General features: G+C 37.8%; 1 protein-coding gene across 1 annotated transcript; it reads right to left on the bottom strand.

Annotated features, from left to right (window-relative positions):
* Nucleotides 1-574: 574 nt before the first annotated feature.
* cfap206 (cilia and flagella associated protein 206) lies at nt 575-10,865 on the bottom strand. Its single transcript, XM_015006398.2, has 12 exons — nt 10,758-10,865; nt 10,513-10,596; nt 9,370-9,460; nt 8,718-8,906; nt 7,482-7,649; nt 5,954-6,168; nt 4,700-4,819; nt 2,645-2,843; nt 2,357-2,497; nt 1,566-1,759; nt 1,175-1,318; nt 575-873 (listed from the first exon to the last, which is right to left on the bottom strand). The coding sequence occupies exons 1-12, from the start codon at nt 10,863-10,865 to the stop codon at nt 646-648; spliced, it is 1,881 nt and encodes a 626-aa protein (XP_014861884.1). The 3' UTR covers nt 575-645.
* Nucleotides 10,866-11,093: the final 228 nt, after the last annotated feature.

Below are 11,093 nucleotides of genomic sequence, written 5' to 3'. Positions count from 1 at the left end.
CATTGAAAAGGGCTTGAGTTTGTTTTGGGGATAGTTATACATGGACACTGGCCTTGTAGTGAGAAAAAGTCAAGTTTAGTATTGAACCTAAGATGGAACCTCAGGGTACAGAAGAGGAGAGGGAAGCTGTAGCAAGAATTCCCCTCATAGGACTGACAAGCTTTGACTATACACCATTCTATAACTGTCAGAATAGGATCTGATGAACCACAGAAGAACCAGGACCAAAGAGTTCACAGTGTGTGAGATGCCACTGGTAGCCTGCAGAACTGAGCTGTGCTGTGCTGGGGTTAAAATCCAGACATCAGACTGGAAGACTGCTGATTACAGACACAAGCAGAAACTATATCAAGTCTCCAGATGCTGTGTCTGTGTGCTTAGGCACACACAGTCTAACGTACCAATTCTAGAAACTGTGAAATTGCATTTGCTGAGGAAATACGTTCTGTACAACTTTACAAGGAAATGGTCAGATGGTCAGACGACACTAAAGTTTAAGTCCAACTTATCTGAGTTCCAATTCCATTAACTGGTTAGAAGAGACACAGGCACAAAACAAACCACAAGCATAAATATATAGATGATGATGATGAAATGATGAAATCATTTGCTCACAGTAACTTTAATTTCATCAAAGGTTTGTGATCAAGGTTTTTCTTCAACGGGTCTGGTGAGGTCTACTTTCAACACCGTTGCATCTCTCTGCCCCCTCAGACCATGCAGGTATGTCTGAGGGTTGGGGACATTGCTTCCGCTCTCTCTCATGGTTTGGGAGACAGCTTCCTTCGGCAGCCATGTTTGGCTAACGTTGTCCCGTCTCATGTGGCTCAGGTTGGTCTGCATTGAGTGAGTAACTGTTGTCCGAATATTAGCCTTAGATTATGGAGCACAAAAGAGGTTTATTAGACTGAAAATAAAAGAATGTCAATCTGTGCTGCAGCAGCGGCAGACATTCAAGCTGCTAGAGATACATTAATACAAAGCAGAAATCAGTTTGATCTTAAACACCTACAACTCTTAACTTTATAATGCATTGGAAAATATAGATATAAAATTTCATACACGGGAATATATTGCTTAATGCATTGAAAAATATATCCAGTATACTGCGCTACATGCAGTATACTGGTTTCATGCCTGTGGACACTATTAAACATGTTTGGGTCTGGCTCACCAGTTTAATGGCTTTTCGTCTTAGCTCCCACTCGTTCCACTCGTATGACTTGTCAATGTGTGTTTCCACTGGATGGGTGTCAGTTTGTATTCCAATTTCCCGCTTGTTGATGTGCATAGGCCATAAACTTTGACCTGGTTCTCTCTGCAAAAGCACAGCAGAGGCAGCAGCTGAGATCAGGAACGCTGTGTTCCTAAAGCTAACAAGGGAACAGATCATATGCACTCAAGATGTTCACTATGAAACTGAAGAGTTCAGTTGGTGTTACACTAAAAGGGAAATACATTTTACTGTGGAGTCTCATTTTCAAAACGAAACTACTTTCTTGGTGAAATGTTTCAAATTTACAGAAAAGAACAAAGAGCCATATTACCCTGGTAAAGATACCAACCTCAGAGTATGAGCGCGCACTGGGAAGCTGCTGATGGAGTCTGAGAAGCTGAAAAAGTTCTGGGAAAAATTTGGATTTTTCTGCCACCTGAGCAACAAAGTCATCTGGAGAGGAGGCAAATGCCAAAGCTGCCTCCCTGGAGCTGAAAGCATAGAACCTCTCCTTGTGTTCTAGAACTCCAATAGATGGATTTCCTGCAATAATAGATATTTACTTTATTTTAAGTCCCAAATTAACTATACCTCCAGTTTGTTTCTGATATGAAATGGGGGCATGGATTAAAAACAAAGAATTGCTTTTGTATTTACACATCCATGTCAAAAGCCTTTGTACTCTTGACAACAATAAATGGAACAGCTTACTGATGATACAACAATCAAGCTTCTTATAATATGAATAAGTGGAGACAAGGTTCTCTAATTCTGTGATTTACTGATCAAAGTGTTTGGCAGCCTGTTCATTGAGGCCAAATGAAACATCTCAACTACACATGAACAATAAAGTCCACCACATTGAGAAGCAGTTTTAGCCATTAGCCATCGCCATGCTGAATGCTGCTGTGATCAATTTGACCTGCTCAGTTTTATGTCTATACTTTAGTTCAGTTTTAAGTCAACTTTTATCAAAGGATAGGTAATTATTTATTGTTGTTTTTTTAAGTGAGACATGGTTTTTTTTCTGGAGAATTGCACCCAGATTTTTTAATAAATAAATAAAACTCTTATTCTATTTTGAGGAGATGAATATGTTTGTTTTTTTGTGATTTTCTTTGTGTTTTAGGTGAGCACTACCTGGAAGTAGCAGACCGTCTCTCTTCACGAACATGTAACCACAGAAACCATTGTACTCTAGCGGCAGCTCCTTCAGTCTGTCATTTGCATGAGGCAGGAGCCAGGCCTGTGTGTTTACCAGATTCGGGTCAATCTGCTCAACTGGAGGAGGAATCAGAAAACAGCAGAAGCCTGAACCCTCAAATCCACTGTCACTCATAAAGTCTGCTTTTCTAGCCTTTAACTAAACTTGATCAGCATGTTTTATTTGTACATTCAGGGTTGACTACATTAGTCACATTGCCATACCTGAGGACGCTGCCAGTCTATTGGCGTCGGTCTTTACTTCTGTTGCCTCCAGGAGGCTGTCCAGATACGCCTTTGGAAACCTCTTAGCCTGGGAGACGAGGAAGGGTTTGAGACCGACTGTGATGTTACTGAGAATGTGGAGCAGTTCTGCCTCATCCTGGAGCTCAAACCACAACTTTGTCACAGCCTTGAACAACGGCTGAAAAAACAAGGTTCAATAAGTAACTGATCAGAAGCAGTTGTTTCAACAACATCAAAGATATACAAGACACAATGCACAGCAAGATGAAGCTCAAAGGAGACAGAGCTTTTAGCGTTACTGCTACAAAATTATAGAACAATCTCCTATTGCACATCAGAATTGCCCCTTTAAAACTCTCTGTTAAACACATTTTACAGAGACATTTGCTTTTACTTTTGTTTTAGTGTTTTATTGACCTTATTGTTGTTTTAAACCTATTTTCTAAGATGGCCAGTATTATGGAACTTTTACCTTCCGGTGTGATGGAGGTGTGTGGGTGTGTGAAGATCTCTGTCATGTACTTCCTCCAGGTAGGAGCTGTTCTAGCTGAAGCACCATGTCGTTCTCGCTCTCTGGCTGTGGCACACGCAGCCTTTAGCAGCGTCCATGCAGCGAGCCGTGGCAACAGCAGAACATTTAACGTATACGTTTTGTGATGATAATATTGTCTAATTTGGGGTCTTCAGGTTATCTTTGTCTGTGATTAACATTAGTTTGGTAAGCTGAAATATTTAAATGGAACAGAAAAGAAAATAAACAAAAAATCTGTAAGAGAGTGAATACTTTTTCAAGGCACTGGTTTTGATTTTATACAGTAGCACTGATTTTGATCGGTGTTGACATGATGACGCTAAACTTTGGTTGGTTGGTTGGTTGGTTGGTTGGTTGGACAGATCTGCTACAAACTAAGTGTATACCTCGACACAGATAAGACCTTTGGCTAGCTAGACCATAAAAAAACAGCAGTTATTATTTTTTTACCTAATGGTCATTTTTGGTCTTTTGTGTCAAAAATGTCTTAAAAAAAAAAAAAAAAAAAAAAAAAGATAAAAACAAAGATTCAGGCCATTATTTTAGGAAAGTGATGAACTGCAGCCTGTTTTGTGTCTGGGCCTGTCCATGGTGGTGGGGTGTTGGGTTTTGCTAGACTAGAAACCACTACCCACTGTTGCTTGGTGGTGCTTTCAAATACATGTACAACATACTGAAAATACAGTGATACTTGAGTTTGATTAAGGTCCAATAATCTTGAAAAAATGTAAACAATTTTTATTCTAGCTTCAGAACTGGACCATGATGTTTATTTAGAAAAAAATTAAGCATTATTATCTTTCACTGCTTATTGTGATAAGCATATAATACTCTACAGAAACAATTGTGAGCCTGTGACAGAATAAAAATGACTATTATGAGTCAATAGAGCAACATTTCTAATGCAGAAAAACAAAGTCAGACGTCAAAAATGATCTTTGGACATTCATGGCTATCTTTAAATATGGCGGATTTGGAGTCACAATAAAACATTGTCATGTTTTCAGGAAAATGGGAGAAAACATTGAATTACGATCTTTTGGCCAGTATCAAACACTGTGTTAAATGTATCCTGCAAGCCAGTACTGCCTCAGTATGTCTGGGATTATCTATGCAGTTAATGCAGAATTTAGGAATCTGGTTTAAGCTCTCAAATATTTTCAAGGACATTACAAATCTTAGGATGAGCCCTCCCCATATGATCTCCTTGTCCAGATAGGTGGATAGTTTATATGAGTGCTGTATTGAACCACTACCAGCTGCTTTAGCTGTGCTAGCAGTAGATGTTGGTCTTCAGTGTGTTTTTGAGGCAACAGAGTAACTAAGAGCTTTTATTTGTATAGCACAACACAGATGGAAGGTCGTGTGCTTACCACTGTTTCTTGTGTTTTTACCTAAAATATAACTCAGGACTCCTCCGAGGTTCATATTTTTTAAATTCATTTCAGATGATAAACATAAACACTAAAAGGAGAAAAGGCTGTAAACTGTAAAGTACTTACAAAGACTGTTGAACCTGGTATGGCTGTATTTGGCTGCACAGTTTGTCTCAATTGCTTCAACACAGATGAAAGTTTAGCCTGTCGACTCTCCATACGCTGGCAACATACACTCGCATCAGACTGGCAGAAAGAGGAAACGCATATTAATTCTTAAGTACATATCTTGTATTATATAAACTATCTTTAACCATTTTTGATTCATCTGTTGATCAGTTTTTCTGATCGGTTTAATTTTCATGAAGAAAAGCTGTCTTGTTTTATTGCAGACTATATACTGTTTAATGAAATGACATTAAAATATCTTAATATGATTATCTATGCGTTATCACAAAACAAGTTTCTTCAACGGAAAATAATTAAACATTGTGTCAATTCTTCTACAACCAGATTTGTGACAAATTTCTTATGCTTTTCTCGCTAGCAGACATGGCTTTTTAAAAATTAAAACAAAGCAAATGTTTAACATAGGTTTTATTTTTATGTCAGGTATTAGTATATATTTTTGATGAAGCTCTTAAGAAACATTTCACTAAACTCTTGATGAATTCTTTTTGTCCTTGTTGAAATGAAACCTGGTTTGTTCATCAGTTTGTTCTCACATGTCTGTGATCAGATGTTACTACAGTCCAGTTCGTCATCTCCTGAATTAGACTGTTCAGGATCACTGTCATGCCAAGTATTTGTAACTATTTGACAAGCAGTCATTACTGCACATTTTATAAACACTTTTATCTCTTTAACAGACACATTTTATTACTTTTCTTTCTCCAACAATCACAGTTAAAATACTTAAGTTTTCAGCATCTTACAAACTCAAATATTATCATTGTGTTTTGGTGTTTTTTCCTACAAATTCATCAGTGGGGTTAAATGTGGGTCATATTCATCTTGTAGTTTATTGTAACTTTTTGCAGGTCAACTGTTGCTTAGATGAATGTTGAGTGTCTCCACCCTTTAGACATGTAAATTTATGGTGACCACTCCGTCTACATTGCGTCTCTGCTAGACACTCCACTGCATCAGTATCACATGACCTAACAAACACCACATGATCACCTCTCTGATAGAAACATTGTTTGCTAATATTGGCCCACGTTTTCTTATCAAAAAAGACATATTTAAAAAAAAAAAACAAGTATTGGCCGATATTGATGTTGATACGGATATTGATATATTGCACATCCCTGATCAATAGAAGTAGGTTGTTACATGTTAAAATAATATGTGTTAATCTTAGACTACTTATTTCCTCACCTGTAAAATCTTTAGGAAACTTTCATGCTGCCTGACGTTGTAGAGCGCCTGTTTGAGCTGGTTGATGGGCATTTCACACTGGGCAGACTGAATGTTGGGGTGCGTTAGCTTCTCCAGCACAGCCGTGTATCTCCACACCAAACCCTGTGTGATGCTCAGTTCATTCTTAATGCTTCTATCACTGACTTGAAGTGCTTCTTGGAGAACTGCAGGCACTGCCAGGACAACATAAAGGGCAGAGTAAAGTGAAAAGGGACAACATTTAAAAATATTTTACATAATCATGAGAAGTAGGAGGTAAAAAAGTTTTCTGTAAGTATTTGAGGGTCCAACTGCACTACTTAGAAAAATGCTTTAAAAATTGATGTTTATTTATACAGGTTGTCTCATTGAGATCCAAGACCTCAACAAAACAGAGCAAAAAAAAAAAAACCCAAGTAATTAAGAAATCTGACTCTATGAAATAAGCTAATAAAATATGAGTGAAGGACTGATTTATGAGGATCTCAGCATGAGAATGTCATCTCAGCTTCTTTGTTGGGTCAGCAGCAGTCAGGTCAGTCCTGGCTGACTGCTGGGATTCTTAGTCCACTGACTTGATGGCTGCATCATGTTTTCTTATAGTAAAGACCACATAATGTTGAGATCAGAGCAGAAATCATTACAGATGAGCCTACAGAGAGCATACTTCATTTAAGTTCAAATTAATCAGTAAAGTACGTAATGTGTGACTACTACTGGCTTAATTACAATACCGATTGTTTCTTTATGATCCATTTGTCTAATTCCCTCAATACTGCAATGGTCTATATATTCCACCATCATAATTTTAACATAACAGTATTTGACTGAATACCAAAATGAAATAATGGTATTTTAATGCAGCTGAATAAAAAAAGACAAAATGAGACAGATAAGAAAACAGAATCATGAACATGGTTGGTTTCTAACTGAACAGATGAGGCTCCAGTATTAAGTGAGCCTGGCTGTTAGCCTGGTCAGGAGCGGGCTACTAAAATCAATGGGATGGTTGGTCATGACTCCTTTGCTGAAACTGAACAAGCAGCAAACTGGCTTCACTACATCCTGTTGTTCACTTTTATTGCAGTCAGAAATATGCAGGTTTTTTCATTCAGAATATTCCCTCCAAATACAGCAAATCAAAAATACTGCACCAAGCAGCAGACGTTACACACTGAAGAACTAAACACACAAATTATTTGAATTTTATACCAAATATATTTAGTTGAAATATACTTGGTGTACAAACAATACTTATCAATTTTAGGCAGTTTTTCTTTTAATTTATTTTACTTTTAAATGTGATTAGGGTCGCACCAAGATTTTATTGGGCCTTAATGAGAATAATAGTTGATTACTTAATTAGGTTTTATCTGAAGTGCAAAGAAATGACATAATGTGTATTAATTATATTTTTTTATGTCAGCTATTTTTAAGCTTTGTGCTTATGTGTTTTAATTCTTTACTTAAAAATAACTCATCAAAGATTAACTTTTGAAAGATGTACTTAATTTGTGGAGGCTTAAAAGTTCCTCTTTTTGTTTGCTGGCTTCGTTGAAGATTCGGATTCCTGTTACAATCATGGTGAGCTCCTTCAGCTGCTGCTCCTTGTCTTTCTTCAACAGAACCAGGAACGCTCCCAGATCATTCAGGGGTAAGACACTCTGCAGCGCAGCTGGAAGAGAAGAAGAAGAAGAGAGCCAGAAATGATCATCGTCATCATCATCATCATCATCATCATTACTACAACATGCCCTCGACAGTAACTGACACATTCCACAGCCACATGGATTAAGGTGATGAAATATGGCAATAGCCAACGAACATTCTGACTCTAGTTCAGTTTTCTCTGTATCACACTGCACCATCACACCATAGGAAGAGTTGTAACAAATATGTAAACAACTTTTTTTTCCTTTTAAATAAAAGTTACGTGAGATGACGCTCCCAACAACAGACTGATAGAAGATCTGCTCCATCTGCTGCAAACCTTGAAGGATTTTAGTTTCCTGAAGAAGTCCAGTCTGCTCTGTCCCTTCTTGCTTCACTGTTGTGTCTCCAGTCCAGTCTGTTGTCCAGATGAACCCTGAAGTATTTATATTCCTCAATTGTGTATGTTAACTCACACTGTGAAGTTGGTACCAAATCCCCAAGAGGAGACTTTTGCAATTTGCAGACATGAAACATTGGAGTATCATTTGCTCATCATTCAGCAGCATAATTTCTTCCATTTGTTGAAGCAGTAACCAAAATCATAAGAATAACCATAAGTGTTTTTTATTACAGTAAACGTTAATGTTTTATCAGTAATTTTGATGTTTATGTTGTGAAGTATTTGACTTCTGGTTTGAGCTGTATACTTTTATTTTTGATATTGCTGCTGCATAAAAGTTAGTTAGTTTTCTCCCAAATACAGCAGTTAGCTTGTTTTTTACAGAGCAACAAGAAATATTGTTTCATACTGGCAGCCCCTCTGGAGAGTAAAAAAGTGTGTTGATTATAAAATGCATTTAACATTTAATCTGTATTTTGTCTGTTAATATTTGGCATAAACATAACATAGCATATAAATGGAAACACTGTAAAAAATGGGTTGTGTTTCAGCGCCTGGTGTGACGTGGATTTCAATGCTACGATGAATGGGACAGCTTTTGAAGAAATTAAATCTCTTAAAAACATCACCTTGTTTGGAGCGGCATGCTACAAGCATGCTGCTTGATGCTGCAGTTCAAACGTGACTTACCGTTAGTGTCTTGTACACAGTTGAAATTTGCAGGCGAACCTATTGCAGATCTCAGCAGGATGTAGGTAATTATCTGATGGTACAGAGTGTGGAAATCATCCCTGGATTTTGCTCTATTGTCTGTAATCTCCCGACGCACTCCACTGAGTTTGAACTCCAGTATCCGATGGATCTCCGCCAGAAACTCACCTGCATAAAAAGTTATCTATTACTCTTTTTTAAAAATAAAGTGATTATTTTAATTATTTAGATAGTGCCATTTATATAGCATGTGTCTCAAGGTACTTAAAAAAAAAAGTTCAATAGCTGGTAAACTATTGAACCATCCAGTATACATTTTACTGGATGGTAAAATGTACAAGCAAAGGCAAATGCAGGTTTGGTACAAAGCAAAGACATTTACAGTACATTCAGTAAAATACTTTGAGTCACTGAAAGACAGCCATTGTTTATCATTTTAATGTAACCCTGGACACCAGTCAGTTGTTCTTCTTAAAACAAATAGACTCACTATCATTCTATGAACAATATCAAAGTTACAATCAAAACATTTTTACTACATTCAAAGATAAAAAGATAAAATTATCCCCCATGAAAAAATCCTAGAGTAGTCAATGGAACATATAAAACAGATTTAAGGTTTATTACTTACGTCGCAAGGCATAATTCATTTCAAAATAAAGTTGCATTTTGATGGTATCAAGACCTGGGCTGGACTCCTCTGTCAGCTTATCTAAGCACAGCTGCAACCAGAAACAATTCATCAGGAGGCATGGCTGCTTCACATCTTCACATTTAAAAAATCCTGTGAGGGATTTTCAGAATAAAAGTGTCACTCGCTCCACTGTGCTCTGAAATTCATGTCATTGTCTCATGCTCTGGGCAATGACGATTTTGCTTTGCACTGAGCGCAGCCAGTAGAGCAAAAGGTGGGTATGCACTCCATGTGACACATAAGGGTGTCTAGAAATAATTATTCCACCATTGTTTTGGCACCCATTCTAGCATGACACCCTTGAAAACCCTGCCAGGTGCAAATAGCGTTTCTGCATACACCTCAGAAAGCGTCTGTTCCTCTTATTTCCACCCAGCTTGGAGTTTGAGCTGCAGCACTCACTCACTCTAAAGCTGAAATTTGTTGAACTGTGACCGAAGTGCACCATGACAGATAATCTAGAGACAGGACATCTGTCCAACAGCAGTCAGTGGGCGAACAGAGCTCCTTTACACTGGTCTCTATATCATACCATAAGTTTCTCTCCTGCCTAACTAGACCAGGTTTTGTTGATTTAGGCCATGACAGAACTGCAGATAAAACTTTATTTTATCTACAAAAAAACCCTTCACCTGCTGTGGATGAACAGATTACAGCACCAGTATGTTGTGACTCACTGACAACAGTCCAAACTAATCACTACACCTACATGTTGTCTTCTGTGGTTCTGAAGAATGTATACTTCATTTTGAAACAAGCTGATTAAATTCTTTAGAAACCTCCCAGATGACAGAACAACAGATTGTTGAGAAGCTCCAGTTAAAGCTGGACAAATGCAAACTGTTTGAACAGATCCACACTGTAAACTCAACCTGTCCTGGAAGACATTAACTGGCAAGTTATGCTATTTGGAAATCTGTATTAACCAGTTTGTGCCAAAAAAATCTGTTGCCATGCAAACTCTGTGGGTTTTAAAGATTTTAAAATGCAAATAAGCCATTTTATTTAGATGCATATGAAGAATGGTTAATAAAAGTTAGCCATTTAAAACAACATGTTGTGATGTTTGGAGCCTGGTACCTGTTTGAGTCTTTGGACGTCTTCTTCTGAGAGCGTGTGATCTACATCAAAACCGTTTGTTGGATTCAACACCACAGCTTTCACCTGAACAGAAACATTACAAGTACATTCTGGATATCAGCGCACATATTTTATGAAATAAAATGTTCTGTGATGGTCTCCATAACGAATGTTGGTTGAAGTAAAGACTTGCAACCGTTGAGCTGAGTGATCTGCCAGTCAGCTGGGGGGTCTGGGTTACTCACCATGAATCCCACCAGAGTTTCAGAAACGGAGTGTCCCCTATTCACACACTCCTCCACTATTTCACAAATGATGGTTTTAATCACTCTTTCTGTCCGAGCCCGAAACATTTCTGCTCCTGTAAAAAGCGGATACTACAGTGTTTAGAACCGGCTGCTATGGTAACAATCAAATAGTTGTCCACTAGAGGACGCTGCCGCTCTGTTCTCGCTGTTGAGCAAAGGCGCATGAAAAACATGGAACAGCATTTTACAAAACCAGACTTTGTTTTGGAAATGTTGAAGACCGTGTCAAAAAACATATTGGCAAAAGTCTAGGTATTTATAGACATTATTACA

Source organism: Poecilia mexicana, unplaced genomic scaffold (assembly GCF_051168715.1).
Source record: "Poecilia mexicana isolate PSO_F unplaced genomic scaffold, ASM5116871v1 scaffold_21, whole genome shotgun sequence".
Classification (NCBI taxonomy): domain Eukaryota; kingdom Metazoa; phylum Chordata; class Actinopteri; order Cyprinodontiformes; family Poeciliidae; genus Poecilia; species Poecilia mexicana.
The sequence above is the reverse complement of the archived record's forward strand: the minus strand, read 5'-3'. Positions and strand labels throughout refer to the sequence as shown.